Source organism: Elgaria multicarinata, chromosome 3 (assembly GCF_023053635.1).
Source record: "Elgaria multicarinata webbii isolate HBS135686 ecotype San Diego chromosome 3, rElgMul1.1.pri, whole genome shotgun sequence".
Classification (NCBI taxonomy): Eukaryota; Metazoa; Chordata; class Lepidosauria; order Squamata; family Anguidae; genus Elgaria; species Elgaria multicarinata.
Window position 1 is genome coordinate 43,724,996 of NC_086173.1, and position 25,961 is coordinate 43,750,956.

The 25,961-nt window shown below is 44.1% G+C and overlaps 1 protein-coding gene across 3 annotated transcripts; it reads left to right on the forward strand.

The window, feature by feature from the left end:
• Positions 1–1,099: 1,099 nt before the first annotated feature.
• SSTR2 (somatostatin receptor 2) lies at positions 1,100–25,478 on the forward strand. 3 transcript variants are annotated; one of them, XM_063123181.1, is made up of 2 exons: positions 1,100–1,162; positions 21,952–25,478. In XM_063123181.1, the coding sequence occupies exon 2, from the start codon at positions 22,053–22,055 to the stop codon at positions 23,169–23,171; it is 1,119 nt and encodes a 372-aa protein (XP_062979251.1). In that variant the 5' UTR covers positions 1,100–1,162; positions 21,952–22,052; the 3' UTR covers positions 23,172–25,478. The 3 variants fall into 3 exon arrangements, with proteins under 3 accessions (XP_062979251.1, XP_062979252.1, XP_062979250.1); XM_063123182.1 differs by lacking the exon at positions 1,100–1,162 and adding an exon at positions 3,050–3,144; XM_063123180.1 differs by lacking the exon at positions 1,100–1,162 and adding an exon at positions 16,209–16,384.
• Positions 25,479–25,961: the final 483 nt, after the last annotated feature.

The following is a 25,961-nucleotide window of genomic DNA, read 5'->3' on the forward strand; positions in this document are numbered from 1 at the left end:
GCCAATTTTAAAAAGTGGCAAACTTAACTGCTCAGGAGATCACTGATGGCTAAAATGGCTTGTGGCCCATCTAAAGTCTGTAAGTATTGACACATCTGGGGAATTCTCAATGGAAAGCCATAAAAGTAGCTTCTTTGGGCAGGCAGATAAGGATGATCCACCCAGCTAGTCATACCAATGACACTCTAATTATAATTCCCGCTCATCCTTCCTCTGTTTGTTCATTTGCCTGAGCAATCTGGATTATTGTTCTGAAGATTTCATTGCATTTTGCACATTGCTTATTCCTGATCTCTGCTTGTGGCACACTATAATCTGGATGTTGTGAGCAAATTATAAAAGAGGTGATAGTTTGGTTGTAGGATGATATACGGAGGATCCTGTCTTTAGGATAAGAAGTCAGACCAGATTAATTTGGGACCCTTCCAGATTGTTGTAAACCTTGACAGAATGGCAATCTAGTTTTGTTTAGCACAATCCTAAGAATGTGTACCAGAAATAAGAATATGCATAGCACTGCAGTTACACAATTATAAGAACTTACTCTATATAGGTCAGAGATCAATTTCTATATCTGCACCATCTAGGCCGTTTCTACACCTGCCTTTTTTCCTGGGATCATCCCAGGATCATCCCTGTGCATCCAAATGACAGGCAGGAATGATCCCGGGAGCAGGCCGGGACGATCCCTCCATTTGCCTGGGATAATCCTTAGGTGTAGAAAGGGCCCTAGTGTCTCACTGCTGGTGGGTGGGGCTATTTGTTCATTTATTTTTCAATTAACCTTGGCAAGCTGCCTCACCATCTGACTGTTCAGTTAGAAACACAGCTTGGTCCATGTCATATATGACATATTACTAAATCCATCTCCTAGATGTAGATGTCTCTCTCACACAGTGAATGGATTCTTGTTTGGAACCTGGATAAAACGGCATGAAACATTTTGCTGTTAATCTATACAAAACCTAAAAATCACAGCAGTTCAAGATCAACAAGTTCAAGAGCGCCAGCGGCGGTCCTGTTGTAAATAATTAACAAGACTGAAAGGGAGTGGATTGATTGAATGGATTGCTCTGGACAGAGGGAATTTCTAGTATCGGGAGACCACTGGAGTTTGGAGAGGGCTAGAATTGCATTGCTTATAGGCGAAAACATCTCACAAGTAAGTCATTCTTCTTATAGGACTGGATTTTAAAACAATAACAACAACACTTTGCTCTATTACCCCCTTTTAGAGAATGATGGTGGCCAGAGAGACATATATTCGTGCTGCCTTCACCCAGCATATGTGGAATTTGCTACCACAACACAGAGTGATGGCCACCAATTTGGATGGCTTTAAAAGAGGGCTGGATAGTCTTCCTGGAGGAGAAGGTTAAACATGCTGATGACCTCTTGGACTTGGTGCTACCTTTCCTAACCTGTGATATACATTTTAGCTGAGCTTCTGTTATTGTGGTTTTGAGTAACCTCCATGCGTTTTGAAAGTATTTAACCCTGTTGACTCTATTGTAAGGGCCATCCACACAGGAAGAGTCCTATGAAAATTGCACTCAGTAATCTCAGGGCTTTTCTACATAAGGCTTTTCTTTCTACATAAGGCTTTTATCCCGCAACTTTACCAGGGTTTCTGCTTCCAGGGTTCCTTGTGGGATTAAGCTTGGCTTCTTTATGTGTGCTTTTTTCTGGGAGGTTTCTTTTTCTGCCTTTCTATATGTTTCATTATATAGCCATTAGATAGTGCTGCAGAATTGTGCAATTACCCAGTGGGTTTCAAGGTACCATTCATGATATACTATACTTTCCCAGTTTGGCCGGGTGGGGGGGCAGTATAATGGTTGCAAAGCACGGAAGAGGATGACTACATTGTGTAAAGGTCCTGCAAACTACTGTGAGTGAGCAATAAAAGCCTCATGTAGAAAGGCTCTGAGTGGTGCTAACACATTTCTACCACAACAGGAATGCTTTTTTGGTGGCTCCTATCATGTTATCTTCATTTTGTATGAATTGGGCCTAATGTAATAATTGTTCTGATATGCATTTTTATACCTCCCTGGGAGGTTTTTTATACCTCCCTGGGCGGTTCACAAAAATTAAAACCATTCAAAGTATAAAACTAACAGTATAAAAACATGATATAAAATACAATATAAAAGCACAACCAGGATAAAATCAGCAGCAGTGCAGAAATACAAATTTAAAATACAAACTTAAAACAGCAAAGTTAAAATTGAATTTATAGACCGTTAAAATGCTGAGAGAATAAAAAGGTCATCACCTGGTGTCTGAAAGAATATAGTGTAGATTAGGGTGACCATATTTGGGAAACCAAAAAAGAGGACACCTAGTGTGTGTGTGGGGAAAGCAGCTTTCTGAGTCCTGCAGAAAGTACGTTATTCCCCCACCACCTTAAAGAACCCAATTGGAGTGGAGGAGGGGAAAGGATTTAATTCTGCACCACCACCATCCACTCCAATTGGGGCCTTTTCTATAATGTCCACGAATGACCCACTTTCCCCTTTAAGACCTCAATTGGAGCTCAGAGTGGGGGAATGACGTGCCTCAAGAAAGCATGTCATTCCCTCCTGCCATGCTAATGGCAGCCTTAAAGAGGAAGGTGTGTCGTTCCAGGACATTATTGAAAATTATAGAAAATCCCCCCTGACACCATGGAAAGAACAAAAACCAGGACAAATCCGGGGAAATCCTGACAGTTGGTCACCCTAGTGTAGATGCCAGGTAAACCTCCTTAGAGAGCTCATTCCACAGCCGGGGTGCTGCAGCATTTGTCTTTATGGAGTTGTTGCTTCATCTCTGTGGAGTGCTACAGATGGAGACTGCTCTAAAATAAGGCAAACGTGTACTCAGGAACATGGCTAACAGCACAAGGCCAAGGCCAAGGCCAGATTTGTGGGAGGTGGCCCAGAGACTTTTCACAATTAGGTTCCAGCCTACCATTTGCTTATCACTTCCTTAGACATTTGCAATATGCCCTCTATCAGAAAACAGGTGCTCAAATGGGTCTTTCAGTCCGCATGTGTGCCAGAGATGTAAAATCAGGGAAGAATATGGTTCGGCAGCTGTAACCAACGTATCCAGAGCACTAATAGTGTTGATAAAAGGAAACATTTTTGCTTCCAGTTGGTAAGTGAATTGCTTTTCGGTTTATTCAGGGAGTACTGTGTTTGCTTTTGCCCGAGGCTTCAGGGATGCTTGCCTAGTTCAGCACTGACAGTCTGAGAAACCGAATATATAGCAACTTGAATTGAGGAAGTCTTTATTAAAACAGGCTGTCTCAGATAAATCTGGATGCCTATTAGGCCAGATACATAAATATTAGGGCTGTGCATGGTCCCCCTGATTTGCCTCAGAGGCCATTTTGGAGCTGAAGCCGAGTTGAGAGTCGGGGGCCCTGAGGTGACTCAGCTTTGCAGATCCCTGGGTGCAGGCTGTGCAGCTGGGAGCAAGTCTGGGTAGGAGTCCATTGGATTCTAGACTCTATGCTCCCATCCTCACCCCCCAACCCAGAGCTGCCGCCGCTGTGACTTACCCACTTACCTCCCGCCACTGTGCCATCGCTGCATCCCCCCATTGCTTCTACCATTGCCCTATCGCTACCATGACCAGGTAATGAGGTGTCCTCCTGAGAGCCAGGCTGTGATTTCAAGATATTGAAACAGATATTGTCTGTTTTAGTAGCAAACTATGGTAGCCACAAAGGGCAATTTTCCCTTTACAGCTTCCGTAGTTCAAGTAGTGGAAAAGAGAACAAAAGCACCAATGACAACAGAAGAAAAAGGGAGATGTGTACTCTGGTGCTAAGTAAGGTTTAAAATATTTAATAATGATTTCTTCAACAAAAAATGATATGTAAATTCAAATAAGACAGATTGATGCATACGCTAGCTCGACGTTTCGGGCCCTTAGGTCCTTCATCAGGAGCTGCAAACAAATCATACAATCTTTCAGAAAACATCTCTTTAAAAATAGACATACTTTTTATGTATTTTCTTCAATATACAATACAAACAAAGAACAACACTCATACAAGCAAACGCCTTTCAGTGATCAATTTTTAATCGACCTATCTTTCTCAAAGGATTCCACTGCCATGAACCCAGGGAGCCTATACTATAACTCCAATATTTTTAATGTGCTGTGTAAGCTTACATATAACCATAACTCCCCGGCCCATAGGTTATCTACTCGCCAAACAAAAAAAAGCTTCCCTTAATAAATAGTTCTTAGCTGTCAGTTTCTCCTAGTTCTCCTAGACACAAACATAACAAAGACTGACCTGTATCATCATCAAAATTCATTTATCCAAAAAATGTAGAATCTCTTTTTCTGTATTGTCCTCAGAAGGACTGTTTAAACTGTAAAAGATACTAACTATGTAACTCAGGGATAAACAGATACTACTTATCTCAGATAAGGGCATGGGCTGACTAGCCAGAATGTCAAATAGGGTAGTGATCCTGTTATCACTCATGTTAAGCCACAAAGATCTCAATACTCCTTCATTACATTCTAAATTAGACTTTCGACAGATATACATCCAGTCATACCATAAATTTTGTCCTAATGCATGTGGAACAATGAAAATTACAGACACAATAAATCTCTTGCTCTGTTGTTGTTACTTGTCCTAATGATGCGGCATGCAGTTGTCAATTCAGCTGGGTACATGCCAGTCGAGTGTTTCATTCAATCCTCCTGGAATTAACGATTTCAAAGTTAAGATCCAGTGAATTTCCCTTCTACTGAGAAGGGGTTCTCCTCTTGGCACTTTTTCTATTGCCCAGAAAGTAATGGACCGTAGTTCATGGCCCAGGGACCCCATGATAACTTGAAATCACGGCCTGGTTCTCAGGAGGACACCATGTTTTCCTGGTTGCAGCAATGGTGTGGCAGCAGGTGAGTGTGGAGAGAGAGGTGAGTCCAGTGCTGACCAAAGTGGCCCGAGGTGTCCCCAAGCTTCTGTACCAATTCACTTCATCCTTGGTCTGACTCAGGCCACCCCAGAACTGACTCGGAACTGAGGTGAGGTGGGCTGAGTCAGCCTGCCTCACCTCGGTTTCAGGGATTTGGCCCGAAGCAGTGTACAGCCCTAATAAATATAACTATAGTGTGAAGCTAAACCTGAGAGGCAGAGATGGGCATATATATCCACATCTCAACTTGTATCCAACTATAACATAGGGGTCCTGTTTAGAAAACATGTTATGCCATGGCTAGGCCCTAACCCTTTTGCAGTAAATGGTTAGTGAGCTTGTTTAAACTGTGGTTATGTAGCTACCATGGTTAGGAATGGTTCACATGACCTGCTAAGCCATAATGTTTAGCTCAAAATGTTTAATCACCATGGCTTAGCATATCACACAGACTGGAAGAAAAGACCAATTCTCTACATTATTTATTTTCTTTAGGATTTTCTGTTTGGGCCCCACCTCTATCCCTAATGCTGAAAACTGTGAGGGAAACCCACAAGGAAAACAATTACATAAAATCATAGAATAGTAGAGTTGGAAGGGGCTTAAAGGCCATCGAGTCCAAGCCCCCGCTCAATGCAGGAATCCACCCTAAAGTATACCTGACAGATGGTTGTCCAGCTGCCTCTTGAATGCCTCTAGTGTGGGAGAGCCCACAACCACCAACAAACTTGGTCTACTGAATGAATATGTAAAATAGATAGGGAAGAGGTCCACAACTTGGCCAGGATGACTAATTGCCAGCAAATACGTAAAGCCCCTGCCTTTCTATCAATGGGGCTGTGTGTGTGTTTTTGTGTGTGTCTGTTTATAGAACAACACAAGAAGACAGGTCCTTTGCCTTATGGTGTTTATAATTATAGTAATAACAACAACAACAACAACAACAATTTTATTTCTTACCCACCTCTCCCTCTGGATCAAGGCGGGGTACAACACAAATACAAAGCACTATAAAATACATATAATTGATTAAAACATATAAAATTAATACATTATAAAAGGCAGCACATTATTAAAAGGCATCTTAAAATTCAACTGAGTAGGCCTGCCTGAAGAGATCTAACATTTGACACAGAGGAGTCAAGAGGGAGAGAGAGGTGGGAACAAAGGGTGAAAGGGGGGAAATATTCTTTCTGTTCAGTTATATGTACTTCGGTTTACTTTCAATAAGGAGCCTAAGAACTCTAGCCAGCACAGCCAGTGGTGAGTGTCATGTAAGGAAGTCTGTTTCCGGCCCTAGGATGACCATATGGAAAGGAGGACAGGGCTCCTGTATCTTTAACAGTTGCATAGAAAAGGGAATTTCAGCAGGTGTTATTTGTATGCATGCAGCACCTGGTGAAATTCCTTCTTCATCACCACAATTAAAGCTGCAGGAGCTATACTAGAGTGACCAGATACAAAAGAGGGCAGGGCTTTAATCTGCAACCAACGTTACCACTGGCTGCAACTTTCTCAGAATCTCCCCATCACTGGGAAATAATTATTTTATCAATCCATCGATGGCCAAGCCAGGATTTAACCTCTTCTTTCCTATACTAGCAATCTATGTTCTAGTCTAGACCACAATTGGGGATGTCTCTTCTTCTATTAGGACTTTACAGTTCTACAGAACACCTCATGACAATGTAGTCACACCTGTTCTTTATTCAATCTTCCAGTTTTGATCCAGCCACTCCTTTGCCCCTATGTTCTTTTGAAGGCTAGGTACACACCTGACCGTGAAATTTCTTAGGATTTATGATAACAAGGTGTAAGTGCCAGCCTCTGCCTCTGCCTATCAGAATTCAAAACTCTGATTAAAACATCAATCAAATAGGAATTAATTGGGACCAAATGAATGGTGTTTAAAGCCAGCAGGTTAGCTGACAATGATATTGGTTTAATGCATCATGCCTTATATGTGGGCACATATGGTGATGATATATTCCATGCAAATGTTAGGGTCACTATGAGAAATCTAGTTACAGAAATGCATCAAATTCTTCAGCAGGTGCTATTGTGCATGAAATCAGAGCATCTATCACTAGACAGAATCTGTAATGAGGATCATCAATGGTATATGCATATGAGATCCAAGGGCTAGACTGGGTTGGATTCAGATTTAAACTTGATCAACTACACTGGGGTAAGTAATCTGCCCACCTCTCCTTCCCAGGACTTCCCCTTCACCCCCCTGAAAATGTTATATACAGAGAGTCAGGAGACCATGCTAAATGGGGAGAGCTGTGGTGTAGGAGAAGAGGGGTCCCCCAAAATCAGGCAGAGGAACTTTCCGTGACTGGAGTCCTTCCTCTTGCAGAAGACAGATCCTGGATCTAACCCACTTAAAACAAAATTTGGCCTGAGTACTCTGAAGAGGTGGGAAGGTTGAGAGTGATCTTGGTCACCAGGCCCAAGACAGATCTCCAGAATGAACTAATCTCTCACCATGCATAGAATCGCAGCTGCATACAATCCATCCTTCCATATATATCTGAACTTAGAAACTATAGTTGCCAACTTTTTACTGGCAGTGCTTCTATGCCTTTAACAGCAACATGATAATTTAGTAAATGAAGGTTTTCTTGCTATGCAGACAGAATATCAGGGGAAGCACCTGCTAAATTTCTGCATGCCATGTTAAAGACCTAGGAAAAGGAGCCATGAAATGTTAGCAAATGGATAAGAGAGAGCCCACCAGGTAGCGCTTAGTGTTTTCTCATCCACTGTGAAAGTTTAGCATTCCAGATTTTGAAAATCTATAATTTTTACACTCTGTTTTAGAGAAGGGCAGCTGTCAATTCCAGATGTGATGGATGTGATGAGGCAATAACTGATGAAAAATTATCGACTGGCACTTGGCAGTTCTCTATTATTAGCAACTTCTGAGCTTAAAAGGAAACCTATGAATCTATCAATTCTCCATTTTAATCCTTAATATACTTTCTAGTCCTCATTTTTGTTGAAAGGCTCCCTTCAGTGACCTCCACTGGCTTGTCCCATTTCAGGAGCCCTAGTTTGGGCTAGTTCCCAGCTGTGCTATCACGTGCTGGCTTCTTGTTGCACTAGCAGTGAATCCCACAATGAAAGGGCAGCATTGGATATGGCGTGTGTCCATTGATAAATGTATGCAAATTGCATTAAAGGGGATTTTTCTTGATTTATATTTTAGGTTCCCCCCCCCTGAATATTTAATAATGGTTTTTAAAACAAAACAAATGACTACCAGTTGATACATTTTATAGATTTTTTTTTAAAAAAAATCTGTAAATATAAATATAAAAAATTATAAACTGGATACACTACTAGTGGTCATTTTTCTTGTTTTCGGAGTGCTGTATCCTGCACATCACATAGCCTACATATCAGTTAATGGAATTTATTTGATATCTTATACTGCTTTGAAGACCTTAGGTGGGAAAATGGAACAATAAAATAACATAAATTGCTCAGCTTCTTGGCTGTTTCACTGACATGGTCTTGATTCAGCTGCTTCTATTGGCCTTTTTATTTCATGAGGGCTAGCATCCATTTAAAGTAAAGACTATGATTCAGAGATATTGGTGAGCAAATGTAAACCTTTGTCTTGCTTTAGCTGGAGAAAATGTCATAGCTTGGCCTTGGATTTCCACAGAGATGCTGTTTATGTCAAGAGCAGTATTTAAAGGTCTGTGCAAGCCGCTTCTGTAAATCCAGAGAGGCACACATATTCCTTTCACTAGGACACTCATGGCAACACCATCTGCTCTGTTTTGGTGCTGATACAACGGGCTTTTTTTAAAAAAAAGAAAAAAGAAGAAGGAACCTAATTTGGATATTTATTTCTCATCTGTTTCTTAGGGAAAGGTCATTTTCCTGCCTTTTGGGTTATTTATTGTGCCAGTGATTATTCCCTTGAGCTCCTGAGAACGTGCAATCTTGAAATCTTCTGGATTTGTAGCCGCAAATGGAACCTTTACCATTTTCTCCTGGTGTTAATTACCAGCCCGGCCACTTTCATCTTTGTTCCAACCTGCCCTTAAATCCCAGCCTTCGGTTGTCACTATGATAAGTGATGGAGGAGGAGAAGATAAAAAGCTAGTATTAAATTACCTCTAAAAATTCACAGGAGTCCAACAGAAAGGTTATCTTTCTAACCCAAACCTCTCCTCTTTGATTTGCCTGTCTAAAGCAACTGTTACTTGGTAACTAACTCCTTGCTGACAAGTAGGGTGCAGAACGCAATAACTCTTGACACAGTTATCTCGTGCTTTGAAAATATGGCATCCAGTTCCTGCTTCTATAGTTTTCATTGCAAGAATCAAGGGCTGTTTTTCTAAGGATGTGGCTACAGTACCAGCTGTTTTCCTCAAAGTAGATTCTAAACATACTAGGTAAATACACCCGGAGCAGTCTTCACGACATCCTGCATCACATCCCTGATTAGGGCAACATTTCCAGCTTTTGTTAGCCATACCATACCATACATCTTTATTGCAATCCATAGATCCGTGAACAGCTTTTGTTAGAAGGCAGAGTTCCATCGTCATGGAAATTCTGACTTATTGTCCTGCCCCCTCTACCATAGGTACTGTATATAAACATGAAACTCTCCATAATACTCCATGCATCTGATGAAGTGAGCTATACTCCGAAAGCTTATGTCAGAATGAATGTGTCAGTCTTTAAGGTGCCACAATATTCTTTGTTGTTTTGCTCTAATAGACTAAGATTGCTACCCTCTGGAAATTGTTGCAATATTTCTTGTGATGTCAGGGATACGCATTGTGAACTGGCAGGCTGAAATTGCAGTGCAGCATTTCCTCAGGTGTAGAGCAATTTCCAACCCTGCTGTATGAAGTGCTTGACCTTAGCACCTGTCTGCCAGTAGATCTAGTTGCAAATAAACACCCTAGCCTCAGTTTGCCCACTGACCAGAAACAATGACCTTGGCCTGCTCTTGTGCAGAAATTAATTTGATATGGTTCAGATTGTGCCTTTTGACAGTATACTGACAAGCATATTACCTGTGAATGTCTGCAAAGCAACTCTGACTCTGCCTGCCATAGTGGGGATTTAGCTGAAATTAATTCCTGTGCTATGGGCTTTAGATGCCCCAAACCTAATGTACTTTAAGCAGATCAAGGCCAGGGCTAGACCTACCGGGTCTAGCGTGACAGAGGGGGGAGGATCTCACAATATGGTTATCACAAGATCTCCCCCTCTGTCTACATGTGGTGTATGACATCCCAGGAGGAAGAGGACGTCACGCCCGCCATTTTGTTTTTTAAAGGAGATGGAATGCACGAGCGCTCATGCACAAACTGTATGTTTTTTAAAAAATAAATAAATAAATAAATAACCCCACTCCCCCCACCCCACCCCTGATGGGCACAAGGTCCCGGCTCCTCACGGTTTCTCGTGAGGAACTGGGACAACCTGCGACGCCTGGCCACAAGTTCCGCAGTCTCGGAATCATCCCGAAATCATGGGAAAAGTGGGCTAAAAGGGTAGGGCGATATCCCAGGCCAAGGAAGGGATCATCCCTCCCTGCTCCCGGGATCCCCTGTGCATCATGTGAACACCCAGGGCCGATCCCGGGGTGATCCCTGGGATATCGGCCCATCTAGCTATGCCGCAAGTTTACAGGAAGCTTGTACCAGAGTCTATCTAGCCGAGTATTGTCAACACTGACTGGCAGAGGCTCTCCAGGATTTCAAGCAGGATTTTTTTCAACCACTGACTCCTCCGCCTCCCAATGCTGGTTGAAGGAGGGACAAAGCTAAACTAAAAAACAATACGATGCAGAATGCTGGTGCAAACACAGCCCAATAGGACAAACCTGTGGCAACTGGAAATATACCCCTTCCTGACCTACCGTCTGATCCTATGCATTTCTACTTGGACATCCATCACACTGGGGATTTGCCACCAGATATGTGTGCATAGGATTTTTACAATCTTAGGATACACTCCTATACATGTATAGACAGAAAAAAAATCTCTCGCAACTCTCATCATGCTGGTAATTGTAGGATTCTTTTCTGTCTAAACATGCAGAGGGTTGTGCCCTTGGTTACTTCTGTGTGATAGTTAAAAAGTGAGAGGATATCTAGCAGTAGAGAGTGTATTAGATTTTTGAAGCCTTATCTCCTTAGGTAAGGATGTATTTCTGTAAATTTTTATAGTGACAAAGACTTATGTGGTCAAGACTTTCGTTCTTCTTCTTTTTTGAAGGTTTGCCAATTGCTTGCTGTATTTTGAAAACATAGTCTCCCTCTAAGGATGAAGCATAGTTCATCCTCATAAGCTGAAGAAAGACTTGGAGATGCCCAAAATTTGTTCAAAAGTATACAGGAAGGGAATCACACAGTAGATGAACAAATCACTGTTCCCTAAATCCAGTACATTCTTTACCTGCAACAGCTGGCTGAAACTCTCTACATCCAATAAGGGAACAAAATAATAGTTATTAGGCACATCTTTGGATGTATAATTAAGACTACTTATGGGATTGTATTTCCCCCCAGGGCTGGTGCTACCATAGAGGCCACTCAGGCGGCCGCCTAGAGCGCCAAGCTAAGAGGGGCGCCAGGCACAGCACAGCACTCACGCGCGTTGGCTGTGAGCCAGGCCGGCTCGAGGATTCAGCTGGGCCTGGGCGGGCAAGATGGCGTCCCGCGCCCGCCCAGCTGAAGCGAAGCCAGGAACGCTGGGGTGGAGGTGGGGCAGCTCCACGTTCGGACTTCCGGAACGCACCTGGAAGAGAGAGAGAGAGAGAGAGAGAGAGAGAGAGAGAGAGAGAGAGAGAGAGAGAATGTATAGGTGAATCGGATGCATGGGGTCTTTGAGTGAATGCATGTGTTCATGCGTGTGTTTGTTTGGAGTGAGTGATGCTGAGTGTGTGTGTGCGCACGCGTGTGAGTTGGGGGGATGATTTGGAGGTGATATTCCTATTAAATAATGCATTTTAGACCTGTAGACCTGTAGACGTATTTCTTGCACTTTAAAATAAATTTAGCAGTTTCAAGTTTTGTGCTTCTTATTTTTTCCAGGAAACATATGTTCTTAAAAATCAAAGTTGGCATTTTGGGTGTGTGTGTGTGAAAGTAGCTCACCTTGCCTAGGGTGCAAAATAGTCTGGCACCGGCCCTGTTTCCCCCATGTACCTGTATTGGTACATCCTAAACACATAACATGGTTCTTAAAAACACGTTTGAAAAAATATGTTTGAAAGCATACATGCTAGAGACCTTCAGGGATTGGTAGCAATTCCCTACAATAGTGTAGCCATATCTGATATGTGAAATGGTGTAGTGTGGTTCTATTTTTTGGCTCAGAAATACATGGGAGTTTCAATGAGTCCAACATCAGGAACCCAAATAGCTAATAATCAACCTAAATGTAGCTGATGCTGAAATTGGTTACTAGTTCGTACTTCTTTGTTTGCATGTTCAACACAGAGCTCAATGAGTAACATGAAGAAGGACTTTATATGTACATGCCCCTATACCCCAAAGCTTTGGGGTAACACATATATCACCTTGAATGGGGGACTGAAAATGATTTATTTTCAAGATAAATAATAATTATCTCCAATCAAAACTATTATTTTTTACAGTGCTCACTAATGCGTGATGATACCACATGAATTACAAATAAGAAATTAGAGGTATGAACCCCACAGTAAGCTTTGCTCCAACACAAATGCCTCCTGGAGAATGCCTCTTAGAGAGCGTCTTCTATAAAATGGCATTGAATTGTGTACAGCCCAGCATTTCATTTGAATACAAGGTACTAGGATAAATACTCCACCCCCCTGCCACAGACTTCAGTTTTTCAGGGCCACCCAGAGGATTTATGGGGCCTGGTGCAGTGTGATGTCCATCAAGAATGACATTGCTCAAAACCTTGATCACTCAGCAGCTGAGCTACTGTTTGCACAAGCCAAAGTTCGGAAAGCCAGTGGCAGTGTACTGTACACCATAGCAGAACTAGCATAGGCTTTACTTAGCTTTTCTTTTCTTTTTTTTTTTTTTGGTTTTTAGCAGTTTCTATGTTTTGGTAAGCTTTTTTATTATTAAGAATATCCATTATTTTTATCTTTAATTTTTTTTAAAGTTATAAATAAAAAGGGTATCCAGCTGACCTCTTACAGCTTATGGTTTTATTTTATTATTATTGGCCATTCCGAAATGAACGGAATACCACCATAAAGAACTGTGGCAGTGGGCCATCTCTGTGTTGGCACCCACCCTCTGGAAAACCCTCGGTTGTGCGGTTTGGGAGGCGGAAAACTTAATTTTTAAATGCCTCCTGAAAACATACCTTTTCCCCCAGGCTTTCCCTGGTTTTTAAGTGAGCTGGTTTTATATTGCTCTTTTGACTTTTAATGTTTTTAAATTTATCTATACGTGTCTTATGGTTTTAATTGTGCACTGCCCAGAGAGCTTTGGCTGATGGCAATATAAAAATGTAATAAATAAATAAATAAATATTTGCATAATGTTTAGAATGTTTACAGTATTTGAAGTGCTAAGTGCTTGGTAACGTTGCCTCAAAGTGAAGCTGTGTTCCACTGATTTTTCCTAGCAGAAATGACATCAAAGTGGAAATAGAAAAAGAAACATACTCTAAAGCTAATTGAAGGAAGATAATTTTTGTAGTTAGTGCCCAAACATCCTGTAGAATCTTAAAAACAAAAAAAGCAGGGAGGTTGGGTTGCAGACACTTGCTTTTTGACACCCTAGCTTACTACAGACATGACGTTGGCCCCATTCAGACAACACGCTAAACCATGCTGCTTAACCACAAAATGATTAATGGAATGTATTAACCTTAATGCATTCCATTAACTATTCTGTGGTTAAGCAGCATGGTTTAGCGTGTTGTCTGAACGGGGCCATTAAAAAATACAGCCCCTCAGCTCAGCTTGGCGCCCCTCTTAACTCAGCACCCCAGGCAACTGCCCAGCTTGCCCACCCCTAAGGCCGGCCTGGCACAGGATGCTGTGAACAGGTCACCACAGCCAATAACACTTAGAGATACAGAAAAGAATACAGCAGCGGGGCTCCTGAGTCCGCTGATTCCTCCCCGTTATGCACAGATGGTGCCATTTTGGCAACATGGAGATCCACAGAGAGTGAGCTTGCTACTAGTATGTAGGATTTCTATTGCCTTCAATTGCTTTTGCTGGCTTAATGCTGTGTCCGATATTTGATTTTCATAGCGTTTTTCTGCTATTGCGTCTTTCTTGTTAGCCACGTTTGTAACTTGATTGAAAAGTGGGACACAACTTAAAATAGCAAATCAAGCATAATTTTCCAGTGCTGAAGCAAGTACTATTTTCTTTGGCAGAGAGAAAAAAGAAGGCAAATAGACTGCAAGAGTTTAGTCACAACAGCAGTGCTGAACAGATCTAGACCCCCATTAAAGGGATCCAATGAACAGGCCACCGCTAGAATAACTGTGGATGTGCAGGTTTTACAAAGCTCTTGGTAAACTGATGTCGTAGGCCGCCAGTCTGACAGATGGCTCAATTGAAGGGAACAACTGAGATATCTGCCTCTAGATCTCAAGAACTGTGAGGAGAAGCTCCTGTACACAGTAGCTGGCACCTTGCACATCTCCCCCTTCCAAGAAAGCAAAATGACCAGCCTTGTGCGCTGGCTTTTCTTCTCTTTGTTTAGGTCAAATATTTGCCCTGTGTTTGCTTAGGTGGTCCCCACTGTTGGGCAACAACAAAGCAACCGCTTAGCTCATTGGCAATTTTCCTGTTGCTCCAGCTTTCCTGTGGATATTTTTTTGTGATTAACTTCTTTCAGAGGGGCAAAGCAACAAGGAAGACATAAGAGGGGAGGATGTCTCTGTGTGATGGGGTGTACTGACCCCCCAGGCTGACAACAAAGGGGCTGAGGGACAACTAAGTGCAAGAGCCTGAGGATGTTTTACTTTCCAGTAAAAAAAGAAAAGAAAAGCGAGGGAATAACAAGTATGTTCTAGGTCAGGATTCCACTTGCTAGGCCTGGTCATTTAGAGAAACATGAAATTTTCCCCAAAGAGAAAAGGAATCGGTGTCTGGAAGTATGTTCCATGCAATGTCTCTTTCCCAATTTCCCTAGATATGAAGGTGAGATAAAGACCCATTTCTCAGAATAGCCAGTGTGGTGTAGTGGCTAAGGTGTTGGACTGGGAGTTGGGAGATCCGGGTTCTAGTCCCAACTTGGCCATGGAAACCCACTGACTTTGGGCCAGTCACAGACTCTCAGCCCAACCTACCTCACAGGGTTTTTGCTGTGAGGATAACATGGAGAGGTGGAGGAGGATTATGCATGCCGCCTTAGGTTCCTTGGATGAAAAAAGGCGGGATATAAATGCAATAAAGTACAGATGGGGGTATTGTTCCTTAATCTCCAGAAGGTGCAGAGGGTACATTATCTAGACTAGCCCTTTTTTCAGTTAACTAGTCTTCCTAGAGGGCCACCTTGCACCTCCCAAGTTGACCCTAGGTAAACCCTGCTGTTACAGCTGCACCCTCCCTAAAATGGTGGTGATGGTTGGGGAGAGGTTGGGGGGCAGCAGTTTAAGCCCAGGAGCCACCAGTTGGCCGACTCCTACTCTAGCCTCTCCTAGGAGATATCTGCGCTGGGGGGCAGCGCAACGCCCTGTGCCTTGAGAGGCGCCCGCTGTCTTTACAGTCCGAGTGTTCGGCCACCTCTGCTTGATCTTGCATCCCATGCCTGCCCACAGCGTCCAGGGCCGCTTCCATTTGTGGGGTTCGTTTCTTGGCAGCCGAAATCCTGTCCTGATCCAACCCGCCCCCTTTCCTTTTCACTCCCCCCCTCCCCCATTTTGCTGCACTGCTCTCGTCGACTAAAGCCTGCCGTCGTCTTCCTCCCCGTCCCCTCCTGCCAGCCCCAATTTCTATGCAAGGTGGACTTCGGCTTCCCCTGCTCGTATCGCAGACCTGGCGCGGCGTGACACCGCTTTGCCCTGAGCGGCGGGGACAGTTAACGGACAGGGGGGAGTGGCGGGAGGGGAGGAGGCGAGCGGGCTCCTGCTCGCCGGTTGGTACATCGGCGAAGCACTTTCTTCTGCTGCTGCTGCTGTTGCTTTTGCCTGCGCTCCTGTGCCTTGAGCTCCATCTGCGTGCGAGCCTGGAAGCTGCCGCCTAGCCGCGCGCTCTCCTCCTCCTCCAGCTTTCAGATCGAGGGGCTCGTCCCGACGCAGGCGGCGGCGGCAGCAGCAGCAGCAGCAGCAGCAGCAGCAGCGCCCAAGCGACGCTCTGCCTCCAAGCGATCTCCGCCGGTGCCTGTCTGCTCCATCTGGAACCGCTCGCTGGGGTTTGTTTTCTGGCGAGACAACGGACGACCGGGCTGGAGAGCGCAGCGGGCAGAAAAGAGCGACCAGTTCTCCCAGGACGAGACATCGTGAGTGATCTTAGGCTCTTGGAGGAGGGGAGGGGAGGGGGAGGGACGCACGAGGTCGGAGGAGAAGCACGGGGAGGGGAGAGCTACAGGTGGGGGAGGACAAACTTCGTTTTCAAGGGAAGCGCAGCAGGCTGGCCGAATCAACTATCCAGGGAGGTCTCGGGAAAGTTCTGCCCGGTACCTTGGAGGTCCTGGCGCTGCGTTTGAAGTCTCCTGCGCCGTACACTGGGAGTTGAGAGGCCCACTTCGTACCCCGCTTCGCTCCCCCACCCCACCCACCAACCGCAGTCCCCCCCCTTTTTAAAGTTGCAAAAATTAAGGCCGCAATCCGAGGGGCTCTCATTTGGAAATACATTCCGTTGAACTCAATGGGGTTTATTTACTGAGTAAGCATGCGTAAGAGTTGACTGCAGTCTTAGGTCACGTTCTGTTTGGGAGTCAATCCCATTAAAATAAGTGAGACTTGCTTCTGAGTAAATATTGTGTTGCATGCCTCTCTCTCTTTCTCTCTGAGACTCGGAGTGTATAAGGACCTTGTTCCTCAGCAACAGCTGTGTTTTAATTATAATATGTATCATCATCATCATCTTCTAAAGACCTATAGAAGAAAAGACTACCTTTCTTGTTAACATCTGCTGTAGATTTGCTGTAGTGTCCAATTTGCTTATTAAGGAGAGTGGACATTTCTGAAACTTGATCTATGGGACTAAAGAGGCTGTTTGATTGTAGGTCCCCACCCACCCACTCCTTGACTTTCCCGTCTGCTTCCCAGCCCACTTCCACTTTTTTCACAGGTTAACTCCCCAGCAGCTAAGAGCCAGTGCAAATGAGCCAGGAAAGCCCTAGCTCAGATCCCACCTCTGCCGTGAACTTGTAGGGTGTCCATAGGTTGCGGCAAGCCAGGATAGATCTGCCCTATTCCTCACATCTGCAGTATGGGAAGATTGACCATGCCGGCAGGGTTGCTGTGCTGAGATAATGTCAGTGAAGCATTTTGAACACACTAACTCATTATATAAATATGGTGGTATTATTATAATTATAGATACAATAATAATTTAAAAACATATTTCATCGTTTGCATCAGCAGCTCCCTTGGAAGGTATTATCACTTCTAGAATACTTTTCCATATGCAGAATGCTTTCCAATCATCATCTCTCCTCAAAAGCACTACAAGTAAGGACTGAGAAGACCCAGGTTCAAATCTCACTTCATTGTGAAGTTTCCTGGGTAATCTGCGGCCAATCACTTTTTCTTCAGCCGAGTCCATCTCACAGTGTTGTTTTGAGGATAAAACAAGGGGGGGGGAGGGAGAGACCATGTACCCTGCCTTGAGTTTCTTGGGTGTAACAATAAAAGAAATAAAATCGAGAGTTTAACTTCTCCTGCTAAAGATATTTCATTCTCATTCTTTCCTCATCTCTTCTCCAAGCTTCCCAAACTGTTCACTAACTCTGTGCTGGAAGCAACAGAAGGAATTGCTGTATGTGTGACAGGAGACTGAACTGCAGAGGACCAAAGGATCATTCCATTTCTCCCCCAATCCCACACCATAGCCCCCCTTTTTAACATCTTGATTTGATGTGATTTAGCAGAACAATGAGGAGAAAAATAGGGGGCTACAAAACCACACCCAGCAAGGCTTTTTTTATACGTCAGAGTGAACAATTAATTTCTGTTCTATTCAACACACCAAATAGCAGTCAGCAACAAGGGTTTATCCACAGTGTGGAGAAGTAAATGTATGGCTGCAAGGAGAGAGACTAATAAGAGGCTTGCGCTGAACAGGTTATCTGCTTTCAGGAGGGCTAATGTAAGACCTGGCTATTCAGACAAACAATTGAAATCGATCGGGGAGAGGGTGTTTTGGCAAAGGTGCACATTTATATAAGAATGCTGATTTGTTCTTGATGCACACTGATTCACCCCACCCATCTGCTCCCCGCTTACACTGTGTGGTTTGGAATGCATTTTCCTGTAATCTGTGGCAGTGGTATGTGGTAAAGGAGAATTGAATTCAAGAAGTGAAAGGGATAAATGTGGGTATCATTGTTTGAGAGAATCACCAACTTTTGGAAGGCAGCAAGAATAAAGAGTTAAGTGCACTTAATGGCATTGGTTTCAGTGTTGGATTGTGTCTCCTGTGTCTCAAAGGCAATGGGCCATCATTTGATGAGAGCAAAGTGACAGAAGAAAGCAAATCAAAGCAGGAATCCATAACTTGAACACATCCAATTGCATTATGAATTGGAAGTCTCTGAGATCCAAGATAGCAAAGTTCCAAAGGAAAATGTAAACAGATCGGAGTTGGGGGCATTAGTTCCATTTTTTTGCTGCCATCCAAAAAGACAAATTGAATGTATTGGATTATTAGACAGTCAATATCAATGTATAAAAAGATATCACAGCACTCTTAGTGGGAATCTACACTGGTGTTATTCTAACGTTTTGAATGGGTTACTGTGACACATAGTGTCACGTGACCCTGGGCTTCCAACGTTGTAAATGAGTCGTACTTACAGGTTCTATTTCTTAGTTCCAGCGTGGCTACAGATTCATGTGCCTCGTCCTACCGGTAATTTTCCTCTCCCTTTCTCAGAGCTGCTGGGTTTGCGCCGCCCACTTCCTGTTCTCCTTCCTTCGCCCCGTTTGCTATCTTATCTGCTACAGCAGATAAATCACACCAGTGTTATACTGTGCAATCACTGACAATTGCATGCAAAGGACTCAGAAGTTTTCCACCTTAGAATCTGCTTTTATTGTGAAGTACTCCCATGCATCCTGCCTTAAAATTTGAATCAAATTGGGTCATCGGTTGATTTTTTATGATTTTTTTTTACCATTTCCCCCCTCTTTGCAAAGGAGCTGAGGAGCGCTCAAAGGATCGCTGTAGCTCCGTGCAGGAAAATTAACAAGGGTCTCTTGGTCCCAGTCCAAAACTCATGACCAGCAGGGCTTAAATGCGGCTGCTGCTAAAACTTTTCAATTTGGTCTCCCACCCAAACCCTGACCAGACCCAACCCTGCTTAGCTTCAGCAAAGTGGCTGGCTCCTATGCATTCAGGCAATTCCCTGGGACTTATGTTAAGATGTTTTGGGAGGGAGGGAGTTTGTGTGTGCTTATGACTATTGCCCTGCACTGCTGGCTAGGAATGAGGCAGGCAGTGGGCAGAGCAAACCCAGCAGCTCTCAGAAAAGAGGGAGGGAGAACAACGAAAGGATTTAACAATGTGCCCTGCAGTAACGTTACAGCTACAGAGAACCGATACAGAGAACCACGTTAGAAAGGGACACTAGTGTATGTTGTTGTTGTTGTTGTTTTTATGTGAATGTAAATGTGTATGTTTAAGTATTGTAGAAAATAAAATAAAAATTATAAAAAAAAAAGAAAGGGACACTAGCAGTGTTATAAGACTAGTGTAGATCCGGCCTTATTCTACTAGAAAAGGCGTAGAGGTTTTGTGCTTTAAAAAGTCTTTTCCATGAGAGTGACTAAATGGACTATCTAGAAAGGAGACAGACAAAGGAGACATGATAGGACAGAGTCTACACAGATACAACATACAAAGATTTGAATGAATATTGTCCAATCTAACTGAAATGCAGATGGAAAAGAGCTGATTTGATAGCATAATCCTATACATGCCTAAGAACATAAGAAGAGCCCTGATGCTGGATCAGACCACGGGTCCATCTAGTCCAGCACTCTATTCATACAATGACCAACCAGCTGTTGACCAGGGACCAGAAATAAGTCCTATAGAGTTCAGGAGGGCTTACTCCCAGATAAGTGGATACAGGATTACAGCTTTAGCCAACATTATCTAATAGTCACCATTTATTACCAGCTCCAACAAATGGTCTATTGCAACCGTTCCCCAACCTGGTGCCCTCCAAATGTGTTTGACTGCAACTTCCATCATTCTCAACCAGCATGTCCAATGGGATCGATGGAACTTGCAGTCCAATACACCTGGAAGGCACCAGTTTAGGGAAGGCTGGTCAGCTGCTTGCATAAGCAATGTAGAGGATGGGTTGCTGTACATCCTTAGACTGCAGAAAAATCAAAATTAATGGGTAGGGCGATATCCCAGGGAAAGAGAGGAATCATCCCTCCCTGCTCCCGGGATGCCCTGTGCGTCCCTGGGATATTGCCCCATCTAGCCATGCCCTCTCTCTAAGGTAAGTGAGTGTAGAATTGCAGTCTCAAATCCTATGGAGTTGCTTAACATGTAGGGTAAAAAGTAGTGTCTTGGGTTAGGGGAGATGAACCATTATCTTCCCAGGAAATCTCTACTTCCTTTACTTTTACTTCTACTAGCCTCAGCGTTATTTCTGAACTGAAACACCTATAGAATGCCATGTAAGGCTAGAGTGGGGAACCTCAGGCCTGGGGACCAAATCTGGCCCTAGGGGGGTTCTGCAGATGGCATGCCCCATTTCCCCAACTGCTCATCATTTGGTGGCTTCCTGGCTTTAGTGCAGTTTCCCCCCATTCTAAAAGGTTGAAATGCCCGTGCCAAGGCTTAGTTGCTGGCAGTAAGAACTTTCAACTACAGTATGCTTGCATTTCTGCATTTTGGCCCCACTCTTATTACCTTTGGCCCTGCCCACCACTGCAATATGGCCCCTGAGAGCTTCTCTGGGATTGAGTTTGGCCCTTGGGCTGAAAGAGGTTCAACAGCCCTGATGTAACAGAAGGTGAGAGGAAATGGGGACACTATGCTCTTCCCCAACTTTGTCAGAGTGAGAAGATAAGAGCAATCAATATAGGCACAGATAAATTCATGAATTTCCCCCCATGACATCCCCTGTACTCTTGAAGCTTTTGGTCTCTCTCATGCCTTAGCTAGATGGGCCAAAATCCCGGGGTGATCCCCGCGATCGTCCCTGTGCATTCACATGATGCACAAGGGATCCCAGGATCAGGGAGGGATGATCCCTCCCTTGCCCCAGGATCTCGCCCTACACTTTAGGACTGTTTTTTCTGCAGTCTCGGGCTGAGCCTGAGGCCATGGAACATGTGTGTGGGTGTCGCGGTTTGTCCTGGTTCCTTGTGAGGAGCTGGGACCCACACATGGGGCACAGAGTTCCTTGGGAGCTCTGCGACCCTCGGGGGTGGGGTGGGGTGAGCAGGGAAACATTTACTTTTTTAAAAAAAAACTTACCTTATGCACATGAGCGCTCGTGCGCATCTTCTGTTTCTTTAAAAAAGAAAAGAAAATGGCGGGCGCAACATCTTCCCCTTCTGAGGCCGTTGCGCACCACGTGTAACAAAGGAGGGAACTCATGATAAAAACATTGTGAGGTCTTCACCCCTCTGTTGTGCAATAACAGGTAGGTCTAGCTAAGGCCTCAGAGTCCATATACACCGGAAGAGATGGATTATTACAATTCCACCCACAGTAACAGTTCTGTTCAGAGGAAAATCCAAGAACCCTCAGAGGAGGTAGTGTCAGAGGAGTTTGCTCTGGCTCTCGGTTATAGAAATGTGGGTCGATGTGATAAGTGATATGAAGCTAGTATAACAACCTTTATTCCTTCTCTGTTCTGTGCTTGCATTCTAGATCCCCCCATTTCATCTTGGAACATCCTGAATCCATCAGCATGACAGTTTTCTTTGCTGAAGCATAGTGTTTGCCTGGCAAACAGTGACGGCAGTTGCACCATGGACCTAGAGAATGAATTGCCCAACACCACAGCCTTCTGGTTCCCCTCACCCTCTCAATTTGACAGCTTCTCCCCAGAGACTCCTGCCACCAATGCCTCCATCAACACCACAAGCCAACACTATGACTTGACTAGCAATGCCATCCTTACCTTCATCTACTTTGTGGTGTGCATTGTGGGCCTGTGTGGCAACACTCTGGTCATCTACGTCATTCTCCGCTATGCTAAGATGAAGACGATCACCAACATCTATATACTCAACTTGGCAATAGCTGATGAACTATTCATGTTGGGGTTGCCTTTCTTGGCTATGCAGGTGGCTCTGGTTCACTGGCCCTTTGGGAAAGCCATCTGCCGGGTGGTCATGACAGTGGATGGGATCAATCAGTTCACCAGTATCTTCTGCCTGACAGTAATGAGTGTGGATAGGTACCTTGCTGTAGTGCACCCCATAAAATCTGCCAAGTGGAGACGGCCAAGAACAGCAAAGATGGTCAATGTCGCTGTCTGGGGCATCTCCCTTCTGGTCATACTGCCTATCATGATATACGCTGGAGTGGCCAATAATCACGGGAACAGTAGTTGTACCATGATCTGGCCTGATGAGTCTGGTGCTTGGTATACTGCCTTCATCATCTATGCCTTTATCCTGGGCTTCTTGGTGCCCCTTACCATCATCTGCCTTTGTTACCTGTTCATCATCATCAAGGTCAAATCCTCTGGTATCAGGGTGGGTTCCTCCAAGAGGAAAAAGTCAGAGAAGAAGGTCACCAGGATGGTCTCCATTGTAGTTGCTGTTTTCATCTTTTGTTGGCTGCCTTTCTACATCTTTAACGTCTCATCTGTCTCTGTTTTTATTGTGCCGACACCTGTCCTCAAGGGCATGTTTGATTTTGTAGTGGTCCTCACCTATGCCAATAGCTGTGCCAACCCCATCCTTTATGCCTTCTTGTCTGACAACTTCAAGAAGAGCTTCCAGAATGTCCTCTGCCTGATGAAAGTGAGTGGCATGGATGAAACTGACAGGAGTGACAGCAAGCAGGATAAGTCCAGGCTAAATGAGGCTACAGAAACACAGAGGACATTGCTCAATGGTGACCTTCAGACAAGCATCTGAAAAATCTCTGCAATTGTCCATTCATCTCCTTCCTGCTTCTTCATGAAAGGCAGCAGCTCATAACAAGTCAGGTCCAGAACCTTTGGCCCTTCTTTAAGGGAATGGTATATGCATGTAATGGATAGGTTCCGGGTACAGACTTGCTTCTCAGCCAAAGGCAGGCTGGTTTTGAGGATATTAATCAAACGCAAATGTACATTGTGGGTGGTAGTCTAGAAATGCACACTGGCGTATGTACATTGGTACATGAATACTTGGTGTCATCAAGCAGTGGGAGAATTCCTGCCTCGAACCCATTTTAGTTAATCTGAGCTTTTCTTTTCTTTCTTTTTTATCCTTCACAGCTTAGATTTTCCAGTGTTCACGTAGTCTAGACTTCCAAATACTCTATCTCCAATATTTGAGTTAAATTATTGGGCGGGGGGAGAAGGAAATTGGTTGACATTTAAACAGTTGAACCAGTTGGTGTTGTTTTTTGAAGTGTTGAGTAGGTAAAACAAGTTCAGATCCAGAAACATTTAGCCAAAATTTTGCTAAAACATTTTTGGGATCATTTGGAACCCCATCACAAGTCCAAATTTTAGATGCTGTGAAGCTTCACTTTTATGTGCTTTTTGAATAAGAAAAATATAACATTTGTGCATTTTATATCCAAATGAAAATCCAAACAGTCATTTGCATTTGTGCGTGTGTGGTGGGGAGAAAAGGGAGAAAAGTGTGAAAGGGAGAAAAGAGAGATGTGTTGCTAGCCATAACGAGATTCCCTTACTGTGATTTTACAGTGATGACATATTTTGCCCTACCTCCATCTCTGCCTCCTACACTGAAAGACCTTTACTCACTGAAAGACCTTCTGTTGGTAGGGCAGATGTTGCTAAAGTAGAAGAGCAGATCTGTCAAATGTCCAAAACACAGTCAGGCAATACCTTTATTAGGACCAACTAAATTGTCACAAAGTGACAAGCAAGATGTTGGGTTCTCCAGAATACTCAGACTGGATCTTGCTCACCTCTGACATTTTGGTTAATCTTAATAAAGTTATTAATGTATTGTGTTGTTGTTGTTGTTTCTCCTAACAAACAAACATGGTTGCCTGCAACTTTTGCCAAATGAGTGAGTGTGCCCAATCCTGGTTGGGGTGAAAACCTGAAAATGAACAGAGCCCAAAGGATGTTCTTTGGGCTCTGTTCATTTTCGTATTTTTCCAACTGCAGCCCATTTTTCTGTTTTGCGGTGAAAACCTACCTTTCCTTTTTCTCCATCATACTCTGATTCTAATTTAGAGGCAAGATGAAAAGAACCATGCTATCACGGGCAGAGTCTTCAAAAACTTAATTTCTATTCTGTGAGGAGTAGGAAAGGGACTTTAATTCTACTTGAAAAAGGCAGGCCGTATCTAGTAAAAGCTCAGGATAGGAAACAGAGAAGCAGGGAGGGTTTCTAGCAAGCAATCTGGAGCTGGACAGCATAATTTAATCGAGCTTCCTGTCTCTCCCATTGATCCCTACTTCCACAGTGTCCTATGGGTGCTATTCCATCTTTACTTCCTCCTTCCAAAATGCTGCCCAGAAGTTCCACATTCTGCATTGCTTAACAAAGTTTTGCATTCAGAACAAAGTATACAAATGAAACAAACTCTTTTATTTCAGTCCGAGGCTTGGGGTTTGGGGGCTGCAGAATCTCGCTTGTTTAATGAAATGTTGTTCTGGTCCTCTCTCAGTGACCTGGTTTGCACAATCAAAATCAGATGGTGGCTTATTTAAATCATGGCGCGTGCTGGAGCGATTTTCATAATCAGTGCCTGGGTGCAGCTTATTGTGTCATCTGAACCTGGGAAGCATGGTTTGTTGGAGGGGGAAACAACTTTGCAATAACCCATAGGTTGTTGTATGATACCACGTGCCCTGTCAAAGAAGCTACAGCCTGTATGAAAAGCATTAGTGCATACTACATGTCCTCAGGAGGATGGTTTACCTAGAAGACTATATGCATGTTTGCCAGTAAAGTCTTGGGGTGCTTAAGAATAGATGATTAAGTTTTATGACCTTGGATATTTCAGAATGGCTTTGTTTATGGAAGTGCATAATTACTTGGCTCCAGCTGGCAAGTCACTGCCACAACTCCTGTCTTGCACTGTGATTTTCATTGTTAATTGTAGGCATGTGGAATTACCGTATTTCTTCTATTCTAAGACACACTTTTTCCCCTAAAGTAACAGCTCTAAAAATTGGGTGCGCCTTAGATTCGATGGCGCCTTAGAATCGAAGAAATGCGGTAATTACATTTGTCGAGTCTGCAGCGGGACAGGCGGGGAAAGAGGGTAGGGGGTGAAGAGCGAGCGAGAGAGAAGGGAGTGGAGAGAGAAGCGGGGGGGGAGAGGGGCAACGTCTCGGAGCATCTCAAACGTTGCCGCCGGGAGCCGGCTGGGAGGGACCCCAGCTCCGGCAGGCCAGCGAGCTTCCAAAGAGCTCGGCCTCGCCTCTGTTAAGGAGATGGGAAGCGGAAGAATCACCTGAGCAGCGCTGGTTGGGCTCGCCCGCCCGCCCACCCCCTCCCGTCCGTGTGAATGGTGCAGACCAGGTTTTGAATGCATGTGTGGCTGTCCGTTCCCAGGCAGGGGACGATTGGTTCCTGCTTCCCATTCATGTAACCTGCCTCTATGCGTGTGCGTGTGGATGCGCGCGCGCGTGTCTGTGTCTCGCTCGCTCCCTGTTCCTCTCCCCCTCCGCTGCGAGTATGTACAGTAAAATTGCTTTGCTGGCTGATTGGAGAAATTTATTTTTTCTTCGA

Excerpts from the sequence above, each read along its gene's own strand:
- SSTR2 (XM_063123181.1), top strand. The coding sequence starts at position 22,053 with ATGGACCTAGAGAATGAATTGCCCAACACCACAGCCTTCTGGTTCCCC.